The 25,159-nt window shown below is 36.9% G+C and overlaps 1 protein-coding gene across 1 annotated transcript in view; it reads left to right on the forward strand.

The window, feature by feature from the left end:
- Positions 1-25,159, forward strand: part of pcxa (pyruvate carboxylase a) — a 148,690-nt gene that overhangs the window by 21,066 nt on the left and 102,465 nt on the right. The window contains exon 8 of the mRNA XM_051878413.1: positions 13,762-13,880. Within this exon, the coding sequence (XP_051734373.1) occupies positions 13,762-13,880 (119 nt within the window). The remainder of the gene's footprint in view (positions 1-13,761; positions 13,881-25,159) is intronic.

A 25,159-nucleotide genomic window follows, 5' to 3' on the forward strand; every position in this document is an offset into this window, starting at 1 on the left:
TTAGCAAACAAAAATATATGACTAAATTTGCAGTCTGTTGGAGTACCTAAGGATACAGTACACTGAATCAGACAGCAGGTGGTGCTGCTGTGCCATTGGATTTAGAAACATAATCAAACGTTTCACTGCATTAACATATGCCAAGACCAAAAAAATGGTTTGTTATTGCTGCAGCAGACAAGCTGTTAGAGAAACACAGTAGCATCTGCCTTAAAAGAGTAACAAAGCTTTATAGCTGAATATCTTTATAGCAATCCAACACTTATATTGATAACCGTTTTCACCGTAAAACTACTTGTGCTGTGAGTTCTTAGTGTTTTTCAGATGATATCCAGATGGGTCTTGACATTGATATCTGTTCATTAATACAGGAGTTTTTTTTTTTTTTTTTCTTTCTTATGTTCATCTGGCTGATCTCTGTACGCCAGTATGAGCAAGCATATGGACTGCCTGCACTGGCATTTGGGGAGGTTTGAACCTCTCAATTGTTTTTTTTTTTTTTTTTTTTTTAATCTGAAAGAGATATGAGAAAGAGTGGTGCTTTTTCTTTGGCAAAGATTTTTGGCACCAGGTTACAAAAAATTATGGGTCGATCTGAAGCTGCACAGAAACCCATGCCAATTGTTCTTTTGATAAGCTCCTCCCCTCTTGGTTACTATTGTTAACTCAGACAAGCTTTATATAAGGTCTCAAAGAAAATGTGATTTTACACATAAACATGATTTTCAGTAATATATACTCGTGAAGGGGTAAAATGGTTTGGATATTTTTTCTTAAGTAGCCTGGAATGAAGGTCAGCATTTTTATTTGCCTTTTTTTTTTTTTTTTTTTTTTATAAGATATTGTTAAATTACACGATAATGTTATTAACCAAATCGAGGCAAATTCTTAAAGCGTTGTGATAGCAAAAAAAAGCTTCTTTTTGAAAGTGCTTACAGCTGATAAGTGCACAGAATAGTTTGTCAACAGACTCACCAGCACTGTGAACTCCGCTTTGATCTGAATCAATAAATAAATGCATTAACGCTAACTATGTAAGGTCAATTTACTTCGGAGCAAATGTGGGTGTCCTTATTGGTTATTACTTGCTCATTTGGGAGTAAAGGCTGACATATGACAGCATGCATCTGTAAAGATGCATTTTAGTTTCGGAATAGGAAAAAATACCATTTTTATCCTCTGTTGCTAATCCAGTAAAAACATTTTAACACATTTTTGGATTATTTCTGAATAATTCCATTTAAAAGCATCCAAATAAACAGTACTTCCATATATCTATGTTAGAAAAGAGCAAAGGCTTGTCTGATAATATGGCAGATGGCATCAGTTGCTAAAATAATACTGATTATTAACGTATATATGAGACAAAGTTTTTTCTTTTATAAAACAAACTACAAACCCTTTTCACTATTTACACAGTATTTTGCTCCTGAATCACACATAAATGAAAGTAGGTTTCTCAGTCTGATTTTAGTGTGACATATATACAAGTTGAAAACTCAAGTCAAACTGACAGTTAACTCAAAATCAAAAGAGTGATTTCTTGACAGGCGCCTTTTGCTACGTCTTTGATCAAATGCCAGTGAGGACACGCATATGTGTGATTTGCAGGAAGTCGTTTTTGGATAAAAATGACTGCCAATTGTATAAATGTAAATGGAAACCCCCTGTTGTCCTCGCATGTGTTCTTCATCTCCAGTGCGATTACATTTGACGTTCTGAAGAGTTTTTTTAGTGAAAGTCGAGGGCTGTATTTAAAAAGAGGATTATTGACTGATTATTGACATGTGCCTGTGCCGATGAGCTGACCTCATGAGAGTCATTCAGAACATAAAGGAAAGAAAGAGCATATTAAAGCTTGTTTTTATAAAAAAAAAAGATTGATTACTCTCGGACTGAATGAAGGTTGAATTAACTTCTCCGGTATTAAGTAGAAGAATTGCTTGAAATGTTCAAATTCTGTGTTCGTCGTTTAATGCACACTTGCAATTTTATTCATAATAAAGGGAAAGTTCACATAAAAACAACATTTTTCCACCAAAAAACTTTTTCTTTCTTTTATGTGTTTTAGACCCTAATGTTTTTCAAAATATCTTATTTTATATTCCGCAGAAGAAAGATTTATACATGACACAAGGGTAAGTAAATGGTGGAAATTTTTATTTTTGGGTGAACGATCCCTTTAAGAGCCAAGGGAAGACTGGAAATGATGGAGAAAAGGGAGCAAATAGGGTCTTTCGCTTTGAATAGTTCTAGGAACTAGCCACTAGGATAAGGGGCTTTCGCACCAGAGGAACCTTTTCATAGTTCCTAGAACTACTGGCTGAAGTACTTGGATTTTGCCGTGTTCGCACCGCGGGAACTAGGAGCGATTTTAGTTCTAAGAACTCCTTTTGGGGGAACTAAATTAGCTCCTACTTCAGAGTAGGGTCTAAACCAGCACTATAGGAACTATCAGTGACGTGAGTGTAAGTTGATTGGTCAAACGCATGTCAAACACTGGCACCCAGCATTTTTAAAAAGCTGTGTAAACATATTTACTTCATGAACATGGAAAACAGCGATAACTGCATTTACCTGTTGCCTGCAGGGTTGTTCTTTTCTCTGCCCGGATGATATGTAATACTAAAAGTTGTTATAGGAGATTTCGTCTCTTATCCCCACTTTTTGCTCTTTCAGTCGCGTAAATTATGCATTTACGTTCCATCTCTGTTATCATGAAACCCACAACACACAACAAACACTGTTCCGATCACGGCGTCTTCCATCCACCGGTTTTTAGCGTTTGTAAATGCTGTGCATAAAGACGTCATTGTCGGACGCTTCAGAGTTCCTATTCCCGGTGCGAATGCAACCAGGAACATGGCCCAGGGTAGAAATTAGTTCTCGGGGAACAATGTTGTGAGGCGGATTTGAACTTGCAACAACCATTTAAGCAGCATGGCTCAACGTGTTGTAGTATTTGCTCATTTTCACAAGTGGTTTCAGAACCCTTCACACAGGAAATGTAATTCATTTCATGGTTGGTAGCAGTTTTTGAATTTCTGTTGACTTGTTTGTGTGAGGGTGTGTAATGATGTCCACGCACAGATACACCACGTCCCACTATGTGCGCCATTGCACACCTGCCTCGCAGAGTTTGTGTCAGTCTGATGAATCACAAACATGACATTTCTTGTGTAGTATTAATAAAGCTTTTGACTATTCATGAAAGTTCTAGCACATGGTGGATTTTTCCTAGTAATGTTGAAGACATTTACATTTTGCAGGCAATTTTAGATATAGGGTTCCTGAATAAACATGCGTGATTACGTTCGGAGAAGCTGGAATCAGCTGCCACACTGAAAAGATTCATTCGGTGTATTATCAGTGTAGAGTTCCTTTTGAATTCCACTTCTGAATTCAGCAGACACACGTACAGATAAAATACAGTGCTGATCACCCGTCTTTCACCCCTTCTGGACTCTCTGCTGTCAGTTGTTTAGCGTTCTGCAGAATATGAATGCATTAGCATTTATGTGTGTGTGTGCGTGAGCAAGTCAGCGAGAGAGATATGGAGTATTGTTTGTGTGAGTGTGAAGTGAGGGAACTTGGTGAAGGAGGAGAGCGAGAGATAAAGAGAGAGAGAGCTAAAATCTCTCCTCCATCTGTTCTATCATATGGACAAGGGAAATGGAGAAGATGGCCAGGCTTTCAGATTTCTCAGAGCAAGCATTAAAACCTCATTTGAGCATTTGACATGTTCCCTTAGACGCTTGAAGCTCCCCTCAATCTCATTTTCTGTTGCTGAGTACAGCTTTTCTTTTAAGAGCAGCGGGATGTATCTCTCTGTTCTCTCACCGTTGGCTCCGTCTTTAATGTCAAAGAAAATTCTCCCTGGCTCTTTTAATTGTCTAATTCCGTTTTTGAAGCGTGGCAGAAGTTTCACTCGACTCTGTAAAAACGAAATGGCCTATCACCATCATGTTTAATCATTAGGACTGTATGTCACAGAAATGGAAATGTCATGTGTGATAATGTTTCCCCTTCTTTATGTTGGGGCAAACATGACTTGAACTGACATTTAGCAGACGTTCAACAAGGTTTCCAGCACTAGCCATAAGAAAATTAAATGGGTCATTCTATGAGATACATGACTTTTCTGGTTTGATAAGGAATAATTCTCTTAAAGGGATAGTTCACCCAAAAATGAAAATTTGATGTTTATCTGCTTACCCCCAGGGCATCCAAGATGTAGGTGACTTTGTTTCTTCAGTAGAACACAAATGATGATTTTTAACTCCAACCGTTGCGGTCTGTCAGTCGTATAATGCTTGTCAATGGTAATTCCATCTATAAGAGTAAAAAAAACATGCACAGACAAATCCAAATTAAACCCTGCGGCTCGTGACGACACATTGATGTCCTAAGACAAAAAAGCAAACGGTTTGTGCGAGAAACCGAACAGTATTTATAGTTTTATATTTAAGTTTTACCTCTAATACTCCACTATGTCCAACTGCCTTGCGCATCCGGTTGGTGAGGTCTAAAAACGCGTTCTGATGACGGAAGTGATCTCTCGCGTCTATACTTCAATGAGTGCGAGTGATCACTTCCGTTGTCAGAGTGCATTCAGACCTCACCAACAGGATGCTCAAGGCAGTTGGACATAGTGGTGTATTAGAGGTAAAAAATTATATAAATACTGTTCGGTTTCTTGCACAAACCGATCGTTTCGTGTCTTAGGACATCAGTGTGTCGTCACGAGCTGCAGGGTTTAATTTGGATTTGTTTGTGCATGTTTTTTTTATTCTCATAGATGGTGTTACCGTTTCAATGCATTATACGACTGACAGACCGCAACATCTTGGATGCCCTGGGGGTAAGCAGATAAACATCAAATTTTCATTTTTGGGTGAACTATCCCTTTAAGTTTTTGGGATAATTGTAAACATTCAATGAGACACGTTGTATGGACTGTACCACCTTAAGCTAAATTTGTACATTTTTTTTTTTTTTTTTTTTTTTTTTTTTTTTTCCCGTAAAAATTTGTTGGTGTTTTTTTTTTTTTTTTTTTTTTTTTTTTACCAGTTTATTATGCTCAAGGTCATGGAATTACAAAGCATGTAAGAGAATTTATTTATGATGTTTACAAATATACTCCTGGTAACATGTTGACAGAGTTGACATTTTAAGAGTGTGACCTGTACTCCCAAAAATAATAGATAAAAGGATGAAAATGAGTGGACTTTAGTGGTGTTTACTTTCTGAAAGGACAATAATGCCATTATGACAAGTTATATATTTATGTAACCTTTCTTTGGAATAGTTTGTTATTTTTAAAAGGGCAGAAATATCAGGCAACAGCTATTTGCACTAAGTGCAAATAGCGGTAGATGCTGTTTACACTTAGTGCAAAGAAAATACTTTTTGTTGCTATTTTAACTAAGTGTAAATAGTAGTTAGCTGTTAGATTTTATTTATACTTAGTGCAAATAGTGGCAGATACTATTTGTGCCTCAGTGTATTGTAGTACATTATAAAACAGTATGCAGTAATAATATATTCAATGTAAAATATTATATTTATTAAAATCATAAATAGATGCTACCTTATTGGGACATTACTTGTCCTTGTCCCTAAAGCTTTTCCCCTACATCTAACCCTACCCGTTATGCCCTAACCCCAACACTTTATTCCCACTATTAAAAATGCATTTGACGCTTATTGAATATTTTCTTAATTTTTAGTTAAAATAAATGCTTCTCCAAGCTAATATGCAATGGGAAAAGGGAGTTGGGAAAAAGGTGGATTCGAACTCTGTTCGGTCATGTTAAAAGCTAACACCACTGCTCCTGTGGGATTTCTTTTGTAATTTTGTCTGGCTCAATTAGACAATGGTGAGCAGAGTTAGTGTAAATAGCATCTGCCAACAAGGTGGGCTATTTGCACTTCATGTAAATAGACACTCCGGAAATATTATGATAACAGGGTTGATGCTTAATAATGATTCCCCTTCTTCATGTTTGGGCAAACATGACTTGAACTGACATTTAGCCATAAGAATATGAAATGGGTCATTCTATGAGACAGCTGATATTTCTGGTTTAATAAGGTATAATTTTGAATGTTCAGTGAGACAAGTTGTATGCGTTAAACTCACAATATGTGCGATTTTTGGATTTAAATATCCAAAACCACTAGAACAGTGTTATATATTTTATTGACTTGTATACTTACTAGGGGTGTAACGGTACACAAAACTCACGGTTCGGTACGTACCTCGATTCTGAAGTCACGGTTCGGTACAGATTCGGTACAGCAGGTGGGGAGAAAACTAAACCTAAAATAATTTTTTTTATTAAACAGTAGTTTACTGAACAAATTGTGTCTCTGTCTTTAAATAAATTAAATTATAACTAAAAGTTTCTAACTAAACTAAACAATTATGTCTGCTAATGCTATAAACTATGTATGGAGCCCTTACTTGCACATTACTATATTAAAGGTTAACAACAGAGCCCAAACTAGCCTAAATTCAGTTGCTATTTATTTTTAGCATAATAATCAACACTCAAATAACATTGTATGCAAACATGTAAGCTACACATAAGGCAGTGATTGCATTAACTTTTAAATCTAATTATAAAATTATGTTTTTACTCCAATTCGTTGTTGAAATATAATCATTTATACACAGTGGCTGTCATTTTCACGACAGATTTATTTAAACATACATTAAATAATCAAGACATCACTAACAGGTAAATAAAATATAATGAATATATAGGCAAATATAGTGCATATATTAAGCGAAAGAGTTCATTTCTCTGGCGAACTAACAAGCTGTGGACACTGAATGGCTTTTCTGAGGTAAATGCTACATGACAGTGTTTGCAAGCTGTTTTATTGATGTCTTTCCGCCATTGAAACACTAATTGAACGATTACACAAGATATTATACATTTCCGTAAGTTGTACTGTATCTTTCAACATACCTTCTGATGTTCATTCATGTGTATTCTGTACCTAGTTTTAAAGAGGAAGAGATGATCGCGTTCACTCGTGCTCCGCGCTGCCGGTTGAACTGAGGCTCCTATACAGAGATCTGTCATGCCACATCAAAGCACATCAAAACAGCATTTTCCGTTTGAATTTCGTGATTTTGTGGACAGAATTTGAAGGATGACAACTTGTTTCTTATGGAAAGTAACAAAACGCAGAGCTTATTGCGATTATTAGTGGTTAATGGTGGTAGGCTACAACGCTCTATTCATCGTGAACTGCTTTCATCTTATCCACATGTCTTTGTCCGTTGTCGTAATTCACCGGGAAACCGAAGTATTTCCAAACAGGAGACCTTGATGTTGCAATGTAATGCATTCGGTACACACGTGCACCGTACCGAAAGCCCTGTACCGAAACGGTTTGGTACCATTACACCCCTAATACTTACATTATCCCAGATGTTTCCATGAATGTTTAAATCCAGAGAAATAAGCCATTTTAACTAGTGTCCCATCCCTTGTCATTGCGTCGCCTATCAGTGACGTCAAACCTGCGTTACCCTCATTTTCCGGTTTTTATTTTGTATAAACAATGGAAAAGACATTTAATATATTATGATTTATTAGACAAGGGAACAACTGTTTGGATACATTTATAGACAGAAAACTAATCATTGATATATAGCTCAACAATGTTAGACTTATTGTTTGAATCTTGTTTTCTTGATTTTCCCCGAGTACCATGTTTTCACCATGCCTCAGAGAAAAACACTATTTTGTCAAGTGGCTAACATAGCATAATCAGATGCTTTAATTATAGTAACAGTTAACGCCTTTCCCTTACACCTAACCCAACCATTTAAACACTTTATACATTTGCCACTTTGTTTCCACTATTCGAATATTTTTTTTGTAATTTTGTCTGACTCCGTTAGACAATGGTGGGTTAGTGTAAATAGCATCTGCCGACAAGGTGGGCTATTTGCACTTCGGGTAAATAGACACTCCGGAAATATTATGGTAACAGGGTGGATGCATAACTTAGGGACACAACTTTGTCTTTTTAATAATAATAACATGGCCAACTAAAAGAGAGAATTAACACATAATGTTAGAATTTATTTAAATATATACTGTATATATTAACCCTAGTTAATACAGAAAAGGAAAAGTTGGAAAAACTAAATAAAGAAGACGACAAATTATATTTATATGTACAAATTGCACCTGTTTTGTAGGGTGTCTCAACTACATGCTACAGAGTTATAAGATATTTCTTCCATGTCCTTGTTAATAAAATCGGAGGATGTGGCATTGCTCTCTCTGACCTTCAGAGCTTTCGCCATTTCATGCTAAGTTTTTTTTTTTTGTGCTCCTGTACTGGATGTCTGTCTTTTTGTCCCTGTCTGTTCTCCGAGGGCTTAAAGCAATGTTTGCTGGCACAGATTTCCTCTCAATAATCAATTTAATTTTTCCGTTCAGTTCTCCATGCTGATACCACGATGTTCAGCCTTGTAATTTGTCCTTTTTGTCAAACCCCTATTAAATGGATAACCGTATTGTCATGGAAGAAGGAATATCTGAGAAGACTCTCTCCACCAATTATGTTGCACACATTTTATTGACCTTGTTCTTCATGGGGCTGCTGCTTAAATTGTTGTGGTCACTGTTACAGTTTTTTTTTTATGCGTTTGGTCAGATATCAGGATGGGGAATTAAATGGCATTAACATGACAGAAACATCTCCCCTGTTTTAACGTCTTTTTTCTTTTCTTTTTTTTGTTTTATGGCAGCTGTTGCCATGGAGACAGCTGCTCTACCCACAGTGCCTGAAGCACAGGTTGGGGATCACAGCCTTGATGTGGTTTCAGACCCACAGTCAACACTCACTGTTAAAAACGCTGTTTTCATGTGTTTGAGGCAAGCTGAGGTTGATTGTGAACATAAAGCATCTTCGCTGCTAATCATCAGTAAAAGACGAGGGTATTTACATAACGCTGTTTAACTTCAGTGATTGTATAATTCTTCTCTGCTTGTCAGAATCTCTGTTTCTCACTCTTGTCTTGTTCATGCAAGATTTAACTGAATCTACAACAAAATTGAATGTTTAAAGCAACCCAGATATTATTTACTCACCATCATGTCCTTCATATTATTGACTCTTTTTCTGTTAAGAACAAAATGTGCTTTTGGTACAACAAGCTTTAAAGAAAAAGTTTATATACAATTGATTATTACAATCCTATATTATTTTCTTTCTTCCATAAAACATTTTAATGCTGTTTTGGATATGAGGAAAATAGATTTGATACTATGATTTGATAAGTGATTTAGGCTGTGAACCTGTGAAAAGCACTGTTAAAGTAGTCCATGTGACTCATATGACCCATATTCCAAGTCTTATGAAGTCATATGTCTTTGAGTGAGAAACAGACTGAAAATTCATTATTCACTGACAATCTTCTCCTTCACACCTCTAAAAAAATGTTTGCACCAAGTTTTACATAGATGCGAAACACCATTATTTTTCTCATTCACGTGACCAACTGTGAATGAATTTGCATAACTGAGAGTTTAATATCTACACACGAGGAGACATAATCAGTAAACAACGGTACATTTTTCAGACTGTTCCTCACATGAATCTATCAAATGACTTCAGAAGACTTCAGCATAGCCACACTAGCAGTAAGCGCTGCTTTTATGAAATTTTAATGCTGCTTTTTGTCATTTTTCGGAGCCTGGAAATATAAAATCACAATCCACTTTCCTTGACTTAGAGAAACGTTCTGCCTAAGATCTCTATTAGTGTTTCATGACAAAAAAATAATATGGGGTTAGAATGACATTTGATGGTTTAATAGTTATCTATATGTATAAAAACTGTATATGTAAAAAAAAAAAAAAAATTCTTCAACATTACTACTGGAAAAATGTTTAATCAGAAATACAGTAACTGTAATATTGTGAAATATTATTACAATTTAAAACAGCTGGTTTCTATTTTAATTTATCCCTATGATGGCTGAAAATTCAGCTTTGTCGTTACTCCAGTCTTCAGTGTCACATGATCCTTCGGAAATCATTGTAATATGCTGATTTGCTGCTCAAGAAACATTTCTTACTATCAATATTGAAAACCGTTGTGCTGCTTAATATTTTTATGGTTTATCTGCTGTTTATAAACCCATATTATTTTCCACTAGAGTTTACAAAAGTACTGATTTCGGTACCTAGTCGGTACTGAAATGTTAAAAATGTGATGCTTTGAGCGCTGTTGAGCGGATTCGTAAACCACTTCTGACTGGCCATTGTATTCACGTGCTCATCAGATATGTCTGTGATTGGCTTCAATGATCAACGCTGTAAAAACATTGTAAATAATCAATGAAGCTCTTCACTGAGCGCTTACACAGATACACACGGACCAGTCCACTGATAGACGGCTGCTTTCAAACGCTTCTGCTTTCAGAACGCTTTCAAATTCAAACACTTCTGTGTGCTTTCAAATGCTGCCGTGCGTTGGTCATTGTAGCCAATCACAGACATATCCAATGAGCGCGTCAACAAAATGGCCAGTCAGGTGTTTACTAATCTGCTCAACAGCTCTCAAAGCGTCACATTTTTAAAATTTCAGTACCAAAGTCGGTACTTTTTGACAACTCTATTTTCCACTAATTTTAGTTTTAATTGAGACATTTCCCCCTGAATGCTGGTTACAGCTCTGCCTAGCCCTCTTTCTGTTTCTCTCTCTCCTTTCAGTCATAATTCCATATTTTGACTCTTACATGAGAACTGACCCAAAAAAGTCCCTCCATCTTTGACCTCTCCTGTCTTCTGTCGTAGCCTGTCGGCAGACCCTGTTTATGCTTTGGATATTGTGAAGTAATTAGAAATTGTATCAAGCTGTGAAACTCATAATTACTCATCTCTCTCCCTCCTTCTTTCTCACCCTCTTTAGTCCTCTCGGTGGAATGCCATCTGTCCTCCTCTCTTGCTCTCCTTCCTTTCCTCCTCTCATTTTACCCATTTAATTACCTGTCTGTACCTTTCTTCTCGTGGGCACTGTGCACTGTCTTGTTTATTTTCATCTCTTTCAATGCGACGGTCTAATAGTTTTAATCTGCTCACCGTATTTCAGTGTGTCTGAGTGTGACAAAGTGCTGAGAATGGTAGATGATCTCAAGTCTGAGTGAACAGTCTTCATGTCTTCTCGTGGTCTCGCAGGGCTTGCAAGATTTTCGAGAGGGTGTGAGTATGAATATCAGCCAGGAATTTGAAGGGTTGGTTGTTTGATCTCAGTGTGTGTTGGCAGCCAGTTATCAAGAATGCTTTACTCTCCAAATGCTATACGTCTCTGTGTGTGTGTGTGTGTGTGTGTGTGTGTGTGTGTGTGTGTGTGTGTGTGTGTGTGTGTGTGTGTGTGTGAAGCAGTGTGTATCCAAATTTGGCAGCTGAGACAGGCCTAAGGACGAATTGGATTTCACTTCTGCGAAATTTGGGGACAGGATTATGGAACCGCCTATTGGGCTTTATGTGGTGTGTGTCAAGATGTGGCCTAGTAAGAGGAAACCTGCTGTCTTGGTGCCTATCTAATAATCCGCCGTCACAACAATTTACCATAATTTGCACTAAAATATTATTATTTTTGCTGCAATAAAACTGGTAATGTGGTATTAGACACAATTGTCATAAATTAAATTTAATAAATTTAATCTAATCTAATAAAATTACATAAATCTAATCTAATACATTTACATAAATTTACATAATCTAATACATTTACATAAGATCCCATAATGATTAACCATGATTTTACAGTAGTAATATTTGTAGTGTCACATTTGGTGTCCCATTACTTTAAAGACACAAATCTAGTTTCCTTCGGAGAGAGTTTTGTTAGATATGTTAGATAAACTATTATCTGACAAAAATCAACATGGAAGTGGTTAAATATCTGTTAAATGCATCTGTCAAACTCAACTGTTCAACCTTGTTATTAAAGTTATTGTACAAAAAATTACAAATGACTAACAAATATTTATCTTTAATGTTTTTTTTTTTTTTTTTTTTTCATTTTTATGTTGTAAACTGTGTTCAGTCATGTACCGGAGTTACATTCTGAGGTACCATAATGAAAAAAATATATTTGAAATGCATTTATTTTGTGCCAAGTATACTACAAATACATTTACATATTTATGTGCTTAATAAAAATACCCTGCAATTGTACTTTTGGTTCTAAACTGGTATATACTTAAGTAGATTTGATTGTGCTAAAATGGAACTATTGCAAGTATACTTTAGGTACACTTTAAATATATTGCATTTAAAGACTGATATTATACAAACATCATACAATCCTTTTATTAATAGTCATATTAAAACACTTTTTAGGCATATCAAGAAATACTCCAAATAAAGTTGAATTATAATTTTATAAAAGTAAGTCTTAAGTGATATTTTAATAAATATGTTAATGGATTTGCAGTATACTTAGTATGAAATAAATGTATTTTAAATAGATTTTGGTGAAGACCTACCAGGATTCTTCCTGCATTGAAAATATTTTGGTGGCCACCAAAATTAATCAGTGTCCCGGCAAAGATTTATTTGATCATGTAATGTGACGATACCTGCCGTTCTGCAGTACCGGTACCCGCTGATAGCCGGCTGCTATAAAACACTCCCATGAGCATTTGTGTATCCGCTCTGTGAAGAGCATCAAAGGTTTCTATTTACAACGTGTTTTAAAGCATTTAGCTTTGTAGCCAATCACAGACATATCTGTGCTCAAAATGGCAGAGTTTTTGTTCAGCGTGAGTTCTGCGTGCTTGCGTATCCTTTCATTGTAACCAACAAAGTATAAACACAATGTCAACGTGAGAGATATTGCACAGTGTAGACAGCTTTGTGTACCTCACGTTGAACTGAAATAATTGACAGGTTCAGTGATTGTAATGTGGTGATCTTTGCTCGCTGTTTATATATATTTATTTCATGCTGCTAACTAGCCTTCACATTGCAAAGTTTCTGGATTGACAAACGTATATAAATGCAATCCGATTGAAAGTGGTAACCATAGCAATGGACAGAACAAAACAAACTGATACTGTCAAATGATCTGTGTCTTGGAGCATAAATGCAAAATAATAGACCTGACACTTTTTGTATGTATGTATGTGCTACTTTGTTGTTCATTTTATTACTAACTTTTCAAATCAGTCAGTCAGTCTTTTTTTTTTTTTTTTTTTTTTTTACTTATAAATCTACAGATTTTTAAATTTTAAATAGTTCTAAGCACTTTGTTTTATGATCTGTCCTGACAATTATAATTTTTTCCTGACAGTGATTATATTTTATTAAAAAATAGGATAAGTTAACATTACAAACTGTTTTTTGCATTTATTTTGGTTTTATTGTCAGTGCTGGGTTCGCAGTTCACATGAGTAGGGTCATTTGGACTGTGTGTGGATGGCCGTGTTCGTCTGCCACCACCAAAGACCATTTTTGACCTAGAAAAAAACGTGTACACTATTTATGGATTTTGCCCAGTACCTGTGTGGTTTGGAGGAAAGTATGACCACTGTAAATGTTTTTATAGGCCACACATATCTAGTTAGCTATTTTAAAGACTATGTGCTACAACACTAGGGCACCACACCATTTACCATACACTCTCTCTCTCTCTCTCTCTCTTTCTATGTATATATATATTAGTTATATATTATTTAGAGATTTTTCATAGCTCAAACCGTTTCCTCTCTTTCCTCAGGTCAATTATGAGAACGCAGGCACAGTGGAGTTCCTGGTGGATAAACATGGTAAACATTACTTCATCGAGGTCAACTCCCGTCTGCAGGTGGAGCACACAGTTACTGAGGAGATCACAGAGTGAGTGTCTCTCTGTCTCTTGTCTCTGTCTGCCTGCACGTCAGTAAGACATCTCTGAGCCTCACATATATAGGCTCAGAGATGTCTTACTGATAATATACAGTCAAACCAAAAGTTACTCAGACACCTTGAACATTTCATTCATTATTATGGTTTATTCACTATAGTAAAAAAAAAAAAAAAAGGAAATAAAATATGACAAGATCTCACAGTTAAACTGTGTCAGAAAAAATGTATCTTAATTATGTCAGATAACACTTAAGCAAAACATGGTCAGGTCAAAGTGTCTGAATAATTTTTGGTCCCAAATTTTTAATTTTACCGGTAGTCCACTGTATGAAGAATTTTTGGGTATGATATGTCACAGTTTACTTTATTTTTACATTAATTAACTAGTGTCCTGCACCCACTAGTAAAAAAAAAATATAAAAAATTATATCTAGTGTCTGAATAATTTTGTTTTGACTGTGTATGTATGTATGTGTGTGTGTGTATGTGTATGTATGTATGTATGTATGTAAAATATATATAAATATATATATATATATGATATATTTGAGAATATATTATATATATTATCAAATATATATATTTGTGTGACCAAAAGCTACATTCTGCTTTGCATTTTGATGAGCCTGAAGCAGCGCAGGGTCATCTTCTTACTAGATAGAAACGAAAATTGCATATTACCGACATCTATTGTTATATCACGCATCTTGTGGCTTTACAGTTCGTTGAGTGGGTTGATAGTTCAGGCCAAGCGCATACAGGTGAATAATTGCATTTTTAAATTGATTAATTATCCTGCTTAATTGCACTAGCCTATATCAAATATATATTTCTGATTTAATTGCAATGATGGCCTGTCATAGTTTAATCTGTCCCACCACAGTTTTATAATAAACCTAAAAGATCACTAATGTTGTGTTTTGCGCCATTGCTTTGGCAAAATATCTGTTATAGCTGTGATTTAAATCGGTTGCGATTGGTTTCAGAGCAAAGCATACTGTGTTCATGCAAGAAGCTCATGAATCGCGTCTCAGAGCGTTCATAGTAAATGAGTTCCATCACTGCATGTGCTGTTTTAATGTGCATTTTTGACTGCTCCTGTGTATCCAATTTAATTTGCACACATTTTGTTCTCGCATAAATGTTAAATTTGTAGCAATTTTGCACTGTGACAGTCAGTTTGAGATACAGACTTTATTTGAATGTTGTATGTAGGGTATCTTGTGTATGGATAGTTTACAAAATAAAACAATAGGCTACTCTTTGAAACTATAATTGTATTGTGTTGTTGTTTTAAACCCCAAATCTTTTACTTATAACATTCTTCATTAACAATTATTCAATTATTTTTAATTTTTATATATATAAAATTTATGTAATTTCAATGTAGCTAACTACTTTTTCAGAAGGATAGCTTAACCTGTATCTTAACTACTTTTACTAATAATGAGTAGCTGAAGCCACAGTTTATATGCAAATATACACCGATCCGGCATAACATTATGACCACTGACAGGTGAAGTGAATAACACTGATTATCTCTTCATCACGGCATCTGTTAGTGGGTGGGATATATTAGGCAGCAAGTGAACATTTTGTCCTCAAAGTTGATGTGTTGGAAGCAGGAAAAATGGGCAAGGATAAGGATTTGAGCGAGTTTGACAAGGGCCAAATTGTGATGGCTAAATGACTGGGTCAGAGCATCTCCAAAACTGCAGCTCTTGTGGGGTGTTCCCGGTCTGCAGTGGTCAGTATCTATCAAAAGTGGTCCAAAGAAGGAACAGTGGTGAACCGGCGACAGGGTCATGGGTGGCTAAGGCTCATTGATGCACGTGGGGAGCGAAGGCTGGCCCGTGTGGTCCGATCCAACAGTCGAGCTACTGTAGCTCAGATTGCTCAAGAAGTTAATGCTGGTTCTGATAGAAAGGTGTCAGAATACACAGTGCATCGCAGTTTGTTGCGTATGGGGCTGCATAGCCGCAGACCAGTCAGGGTGCCCATGCTGACCCCTGTCCACCGTCGAAAAGTGCCAACAATGGGCACGTGAGCATCAGAACTGGACCACGGAGCAATGGAAGAAGGTGGCCTGGTCTGATGAATCATGTTTTCTTTTACATCACATGGATGGCCGGGTGCGTGTGTGTCGTTTAACTGGGGAACACATGGCACCAGGATGCACTATGGGAAAAAGGAAAGCTGGCGGAGGCAGTGTGATGCTTTGGGAAATGTTCTGCTGGGAAACCTTGGGTCCTGCCATCCATGTGGATGTTACTTTGACACGTACCACCTACCTAAGCATTGTTGCAGACCATGTACACCCTTTCATGGAGACTGTATTCCCTGGTGGCTGTGGCCTCTTTCAGCAGGATAATGTGCCCTGCCACAAAGCAAAAATGTTTCAGGAATGGTTTGAGGAGCACAACAACGAGTTTGAGGTGTTGACTTGGCCTCCAAATTCCCCAGATCTCAATCCAATCGATCATCTGTGGGATGTGCTGAACAAACAAGCCCGATCCATGGAGGCCCCACCTCACAACTTACAGGACTTAAAGGATCTGCTGCTAACATCTTGGTGCCAGATACCACAGCACACCTTCAGGGGTCTAGAGGAGTCCATTCCTTGACGGGTCAGGGCTGTTTTGGCAGCAAAAGGGGGACTAACACAATACTAGGAAGGTGGTTATAGTGTTATGATCGGTGTGTATATATATACACACACACAAAACTGAGTGTTTTAAAAAAAAAAAAAAATGTATTTTTGATCACCTGACTGTCTGACATTTAGATTCTGAAAAGATATGCTTTTTTTTGCAAAATAATGACTCTGCTAAATATTCGTTGACATTTATAAAGACATTTTGTGTGGCCAAATGCAATTAAACTTGCTTAACTGTGGGGCGCTGTTCAGCAGCCCTATAACACTAATTAACACTCAAAATTTGTATTGTACTCTGGCTGTTAAAATGTCAGTGTGGAAAAAAACATGATAATAAGAGCAAGACATCATCATCTTAGACCTGTAAGATTCTCAGTGGGTTTGTATCTGAAAGGAATCCCTCCTCATTTTAGTAGAAAGCTCAGATAGAAGTGTGCCTTGGAGAGAGAAGGGAAATGCTTTGTTGTTATTTTATTCATCCCAGAGGCTAAAGACGCCAAGAAGGATCGTGAAAATTGCTATTTTAAATGTAGTAGGGGGGAAGGTGATTCTTCTAAAACATTTTGATGCCAACGCTTTTTTTTAATATATATTGACTGAATTTATATTGTGCTTGAAAGGGGAAAATGATTATTAAAAACTCAAAAGAATTAATTAATGTTTTGGAGTTTTAAGTATGTACACATGCACACTTGGATGAATACACTTGATCCTTACCTTTCTGGATGATTTCCGTCTTTGCTGCTGGTACAGACTTAGTGAATTCATAGTGCGTGACTGCCTGTGCAGACGTACCAGGGCTCCATTCATTATAAATGTCCATCTCGTTGCATGAAATTGAGGCTGTCAGCTCGCAATTGGCATCGCGTGGCAACCCAGCTGTGAGCAAGAGGCCTTGGAAACGCATATGACTGTAATGAACTTGATTTCCAGCTCTCTAGCCAGCAGTGGGGCTTGTATGCCAAGACCTTCACCAGCAGCCACCTTCTGTTCCTCATACTGAGTCACTCTACACCCTACCTGCTCTGCTATCTCACTGGCTTTTACACTGGTCTTCACACACATGCTTCAAATCTGAAACTTCACCATTAACAGCAAGCCAGATCGAATCATGACCATTCACATTGCGCCAATGCCAGATGAATCAGTCTCACTCTTTTTAGTCTGTTAATATGTATAGTTTAGTATATGGATTATATATATATATATATATATATATATATATATATATATATATAATCCATATACTAAACTATACATATTAACAGACTAAAAAGAGTGAGACTGATTCATCTGGCATTGGCGCAATGTGAATGGTCATGATTCGATCTGGCTTGCTGTTAATGGTGAAGTTTCAGATTTGAATGAATTAATATGATGAATTATTATTATAAAAGGCAACTGTGAGGAAAAAAATATAATGATATATAATACAAATAAAACAATCTGGGCAGAAAGAAATGCTATTAAAAGCAATAAACAAAATTATGCTATGTCCATCCATTAAGGTGACTGAAATTATTATATGGCTTGTATTTTGCTTTTAAAGCAGTCTGAATTGCCACACGGGTTTATTAAAACATGTAAATTTTTTCAGACTTCACTCCAGTAAGAACAGCCTCGTTCCTCCTGACCAGTCCTGTTATTTACTCTCTCTTTAATCCCTGGTGTTTGTATTGTTGATCCTGAGACAATCATATTCAGCTGTGTATTTGTATGCAGCTGGTCTTTCCTCTGTCCCCCAGTCTCATTCTCTGTGTCGATGATATGACCTTCATTTGGGCACAGTAATTAAGATCAATTACCCTCTTCCACTCTGTCACTCCATGCCACTGGCAAGGTAATAAAATATGCCACCTGCCCATAATTACCCATCATGTTTTCATAATTTGATATATCCTCCATCTTTCTGTCATTCCTTCGGATCAGAAAGTCTTAAGACAGAGAGTAATAAGACAGCTGACCACAGTGAGAGTTGGTTGTAAAATACAATTTAGTACTAAATTGTTTCTGTCAGTTCTGGCTTGTTGTTTCCCTGTCATTCTCTTAGACAGGTAACAGTCTGTCTGATGCATATTTCACACAAAAATGGCAATCTGATTGGCTCCTTTCATTAGAAATTATCCTGAGCTGTGACATGAAAGGCAGCAGACAGGGAAAAAATCTGGCACTGGTTCAACATTTACTGTAGTATAATAAAATGTGTTGTAGTATATATTATAATATATACCTGAGCTAAATGAATTGCTTTTTGATTGTGTATTAAAGGGTTAGTTCACCCAAAAATGAAAATTCTGTCATTTATTACTCACCCTCATGCCTTTCCACACCCGTAAGACCTTCGTTAATCTTCGGAATGCAAATTGAGATATTTTTGTTGAAATCTGATGACTCAGTGAGGCCTACATAGGGAGCAATGACATTTCCTCTTTCAAGATCCATAAAGGTACTAAAAACATATTTAAATCAGTTCATGTGAATACAGTGGTTCAATATTAATATTATAAAGCAACGAGAATATTTTTGGTGCACCAAAAAAACCCCCAAAATAACGACTTATAGTGATGGCTGATTTCAAAACACCGTGTCAGGAAATCGGCGTGTTTGAATCAGCGTGTCGAATCAGCGGTTCGGAGCGCCAAAGTCACGTGATTTCAGCAGTTTGGCGGTTTGACACGCGATCCGAATCATGATTCGATACGCTGATTCATTATGCTCCGAAGCTTCCTGAAGCAGTGTTTTGAAATCGGCCATCACTATATAAGTCGTTATTTTTTTATTTATTTATTTTTTTTGGCACACCAAAAATATTCTCATCGCTTTATAATAATATTGAACCACTGTACTCACATGAACTGATTTAAATATGTTTTTAGTACCTTTATGGATCTTGAGAGAGGAAATGTCATTGCTCACTATGTAGGCCTCACGGAGCCATCGGATTTAAACAAAAATATCTTAATTTGTGTTCCGAAGATCAGCCTTACGGGTGTGGAATGGCATGAGGGTGAGTAATAAATGACATTTTCATTTTTGGGTGAACTAACCCTTTAAATATCTTTTAGAAAAAGTTGTCTTGACAAACAAATTATGCTCAGTTTATCTTTATATTAGTAATTTCTAGGCAATATTATTAGTATTAAGGATATTTGCTACATTTGTTTAATAATCATTTTCTTAATTTACATATATTATATTATATTTTATATTATATTATATTATATTATACATTTGTTTATGTTATGTTATAATATATAATTATATATAATATAAATATATATTATTAATTATATTATATTATTAATTATATAATATTATACATATTGTAAATGTTCATTTTAATCAGAATTATGTTAGTATTATTTATAAACTATTATAGTATTTATCTTTTTTTTTTCAATTTTCTTTTAATTAAAGTTTTAGTAATTTTGTTACGTGCTTTTGTCATTTTATTAGTTTTTAAATGTCTTTTTAACTGTGTTTTTTAATTTATATTTTATTGAATTTTGATTATATATGTATATATTTTTTTTTAATAGTTTAACAACACTGATGGTTAGACCAAGCTAACCAGACAAAGCCTAACCTTTTGACCAGAACGATCTTCAGCGTGGTCCAGACTTTATGCTGATACTCAAAATTCTGGCTACGCTAGACTACTCTCCCCATTTCACCCCGATTATGCAGAAGCCTGCAAGTGTATGGCAAAGAGTTGATTGAGTGCTTCAGTTCTTCACTCACTGCCTCCTTCCACGCCTCACAGCTGTGCAGTTATGCCGTGACTTTTCATGCTCATTCTGCATTCATGTTTGTTTGCTGTGTGTGTGTGTGTGAGAAAGAGAGAGTGTGTGTTCTTTGTGTTGGTGTATGTGGGTGTGCTGTCTCTGGGTGACCCTGGTAATGGGTTTCTAATTACTTTGGGTTGTTGCTAAATTGCAGCTGCTCATTTGTATTGGTCCATTTTTGCAGGAAAGAGATTGGACAAGGGCATTAGGGGGCTTGGAAAGACGGAGTGATGGAGGTGCAGAAGAGAGTGAGAAAAAGACACGGGGAGGGAGAAACAAGATGAATGAGGCGGATGAACCTTTCTAACCTAACAGGGGAACAGGGCCGAGACATTAGCACATTGTTGTAGGGTGTTTTCTGCAAGCTTATTGATCCGGTTTTTAATGGACAGGCAACTAATGGTATAGATCATTATGGGACATGTGAGATGCCAAAAGTTTTAAGGGTGAAAGTTAGCTGGAGAGAAGACTTGGTAATTTAAAGGTCAAATATGAATTTGAGGTTAATGGCATAGGAGGAAAGAACCTGATTGACGTGAAGTTATTTAAGCTGAATGTGGACTACCCACACCATCCTGTTGCTCTCTCCTGGGGGGATTTCATTCCTTTGTGGGTTTGGTCTTATGACCTTTTGCTTACAGTGTTGCATCAGATAATGAAGCGCTGTGTACTGCCAACGTGATTTTAGTTGTTTGGATTTGTTGTGGTATTGATGTCTAAAGCTTCTGTCCTTTCTGATTTGGCTCTGAATGGACCAGATAAAAAACAACTGTTCCTTGGGGTCCCTTGAGAGCCCTTTATGTGATGACAGAGACTTGATCCGTGCCAGCATCCCTCTCCAGGTGTGTTTGTGTGCGTTTTCTTAGCAGCATGTTACCGTAAGCTGATCGGCTCAAGCACTTTGTCAACAGTGGTGTGTAATGATGCTGTTTAAACAGGCAGGTTGGACCCGACACCTGCACACACTTATGACCAGAGATAAGATGGTGAGAGACAGTGTTCCTGCAAAGCTGCACATGCGCTCCTCTGATGTTATTCCCCTGCAGACAAAGCATATAAAAAGTCTGTCTAGCATTCTGTCTGTCTAATCTTCTTTCTGGCGTTCTGTCCGGTGTCCTGTCTAGCCTCCTGTCTGTCTAGCATTCCGTTTGTCTGTCTAGCTTTCTGTCTGTCTGTATAGCGTTTTGTCCATCTGTCTGTCTAGCACTCTGTCCGTCTGTCTGTCTGCGTAGTGTTCTTTCCATCTGTCTGTCTAGCGGTCTGTCTGTCTGTCCGTCTGTCTAGCGTTCTGTCTGTCCGTCTGTCTAGCGTTCTGTCTGTCCGTCTGTCTAGCATCTGTCTGTCTTTCCGTCTGTCTAGTGTTGTGTCTGTCTAGCGTCTGTCTGTCCGTCTGTCTAGCGTTCTGTCCGTCTGTACGTCTGATTGTCTGTCTGTCTGTCTAGTGTTCTGCCTGTCTAGCGGTCTGTCTGTCTGTCTAGCGTTCTGTCTGTCCGTCTGTCTAGCGTTCTGTCTGTCCGTCTGTCTAGCGTTCTGTCTGTCCGTCTGTCTAGCGTTCTGTCTGTCTAGCGTCTGTCTGTCCGTCTGTCTAGCGTTCTGTCTGTCTAGCGTCTGTCTGTCCGTCTGTCCGTCTGATTGTCTGTCTGTCTAGTGTTCTGCCTGTCTAGCGGTCTGTCTGTCTGTCTAGCGGTCTGTCTGTCTGTCTAGCATTCTGTCCGTCTGTCTAGCGTTCTGTCTGTCCGTCTGTCTAGCGTTCTGTCTGTCTAGCATCTGTCTGTCTTTCCGTCTGTCTAGCGTTGTGTCTGTCTAGCGTCTGTCTGTCCGTCTGTCTAGCGTTGTGTCTGTCTAGCGTCTGTCTGTCCGTCTGTCTAGCGTTCTGTCTGTCTGTCTAGCGTTCTGTCTGTCTGTCTAGCGTTCTCTCTGTCTGTCTAGCGTCCGTCTGTCTAGCGTTCTGTCCGTCTGTCTAGCGTTCTGTCTGTCTGTCTGTCTGTCTAGCGTTCTGTCCGTCTGTCTGTCTAGCGTTCTGTCCGTCTGTCTGTCTAGCGTTCTGTCCGTCTGTCTAGTGTTCTGCCTGTCTAGCGGTCTGTCCGTCTGTCTAGTAGTCGGTCGGTCTGTCTGTCTAGCATTCTGTCCGTCTGTCTAGTAGTCGGTCGGTCTGTCCGTCTGTCTGTCTGTCTAGCATTTTATCTGTCAAGCGGTCTGTCCGTCTGTCTAGCAGTCTGTCCATCTGTCTAGCATTCTTTCCGTCTGTCTAGCGGTCTGTCTGTCTAGTGGTCTGTCTGTCTGTCTAGCAGTCTGTCTGTCGGTCTGTCTAGCGGTCTGTCTGTCTAGCGGTCTGTCTGTCTAGCGGTCTGTCTGTCTAGCGGTCTGTCTGTCTATCGGTCTGTCTGTCTGTCTGTCTGAGTGTGTGTGTCAAGCAGTCTGTCTAGCATTCTTTCCGTCTGTCTAACGGGTGGTCTGTCTGTCTGTCTGTCTAGCGGTCTGTCTAGCAGTCTGTCTGTCAGGTTAGTGGTCTGTCTGTTGTTCTATCTATGTATGGATAATATCTCTAGATAATATTGTTTTAATTTTAATATTTCTTTTGATGTTAATTAATATAGTTACTTTGATTTTTTTTAAATATAATTTTCATATTTTAAATAAAAGTACATATATAAATGTAACCATTTATAATGAAATTCTACATGTGACCTTTAATATTTTAATATTTTTTTAAATTAATTTAAAGTTTTTTTTATTTTAATGTATTTTTATTTTTATTTTACTGATTTGTTCCATTTTTTTCCCACTGCACCTTTATATAGGGTTAGGGAGTACAGAATCGAAACTATAAATAATGTGTTTAGTCAATATGTTATTTTAAAAAAAAAAAGTGTATATGTAGACAAGTAAACTTAACAATGGGTCAGTAAAATTTAAAAGGAGATATTGATGAGGGTATATTGCCACACCTTGTGACACTTTGAAGTTTTCTTGGGTTTGATACACAATTATCGTCATATATTGATTTCTTTTAACTCTAGTATGATCCTATTCAGCAGTACTGGCAGATATTAAACATTGTGGGAGAACACACACACACAGTCAATCACACGACAACACAGTGTCACTCAGGGGCTCAGTCTGTGTTGTATGACTGACTGGGATTACTCCACTCCCACATCATTTCTGCATATGCTGCTGCCTGGCTTTGGCAATTAAAATGGAATAGAGAATCAGACTGAATATATTAACATGGCTCCCCCACCTCCTCACTGAGCAGCTCCCATTACCATTCTCTTGCTGTTTTCTGCAGTCGGCTCTTTTCTGCTGTCCTCCTTTTTCTCTCTGCTCTCTTGTTTCCTCTGTCTAATGCTCCCAGTCTATATTGTTTGTGTCTCTCTTCTGCACTCACTCACTCTTTCTCATCTGTCTGACTGTAGGCTGCTGAAATGCTCTGCCATCTGGAGATGTAAAGGGTACATGTTGGCAGTTTGGGGGTAGCAAGTATGTGGTGGTAGTGGTGGTGTTTTTTTGCTTGTAATTGTGAGATAAACCTTTTCAGAAGTTATTGACTAGCACTGTGATTTATTCACGTGGTACATGTTCCTGATTCCTGATTCATTCCCTTTGTTGAACCTTTGAACAACAGACATAACAAATAATCATAGTCCCAACTAGGGATGGGTGATATAACTGAGGAAAAGGAAGAAAACACACATATGTATATGTGTGTGTGGTGTGTGTGTGTGTGTGTGTGTGTGTGTGTGTATATATATATATGTATATATATATATATATATATATATATATATATATATATATATATATATATATATATATATGAGAAGAAAAATATATATATATAGATCCAGCTGATACTTGTCCAAATCACAATAAAGGGATAGTTCACACAAAAATGAAAATTGTCATAATTTACTTAACCAAACAGTCCAGTAACCATTTACTACCATAGTATTTTTTCATACTATAGCAGTCATTTGCTATCATCAACTGTTTGGTTACCCGTATTCTTCAAAATATCTTCTTTTGTGTTCAGCACAAGAAAGAAATTCATACAGGTTTGGAACAACTTGAGGGTAAGTGAATGATGACAGAATTTTCATTTTTGGGTGAACTACTCCTTTAAGCTTATTGCAGAATATTGAAGTTGCATGTATTGATACTTGTATGAGAGAGACATTTCTCTATTGCCACAACAAGGGGTGGGCAATATGACCAAAATCTAATTTCACGATATGAGAAATATTATTTTACGATAACGCTATATATCACATTGTAGTTATTTTTATTTAATTTTTGTTATTAAAAATAAGAACAAAGAAGCAAATTAAAAACAATAGGACAAATACAGTATAACAAAATATGGATTAAACAAATTAAGTTTTTCAGGTACAATAGGTTTATTTAACATACCGTTAGAAATAGTACAGAAATTGAATAATCAAATGTAAAACTAAAATGCTGCATCTTCACTGTATGAATTAAATTTAAATGTATTCTTATTAAAGCTACAAAAGTTATTCCGTCAAGAGCAGCAATTTATTTTCTCTTTTGTTTGATTAAAATCAATGGTAGAGAGCAGCGGATATATTATTGAATTCTTTTTCACAGCTTATTGTGCTTAAAAAGGGCGAGTAAATGACAGGATTAACATTTTTGGGTGAACTATCCCTTTTAATAATTTTTTTTTAACATCAAGCATGCAGCTTTTTGTGCGTGCACTTTGGCAGTGTCAGTGTGCCAGGCAGCGCGAGCACCACACTTTCCTTTTCACAGCATATTGCGCTTAATAACTCTTTTTAACATCAAGCGCGTCCCACTCTTTATTG

Source organism: Ctenopharyngodon idella, chromosome 21, assembly GCF_019924925.1.
Source record: "Ctenopharyngodon idella isolate HZGC_01 chromosome 21, HZGC01, whole genome shotgun sequence".
NCBI classification, from domain to species: domain Eukaryota; kingdom Metazoa; phylum Chordata; class Actinopteri; order Cypriniformes; family Xenocyprididae; genus Ctenopharyngodon; species Ctenopharyngodon idella.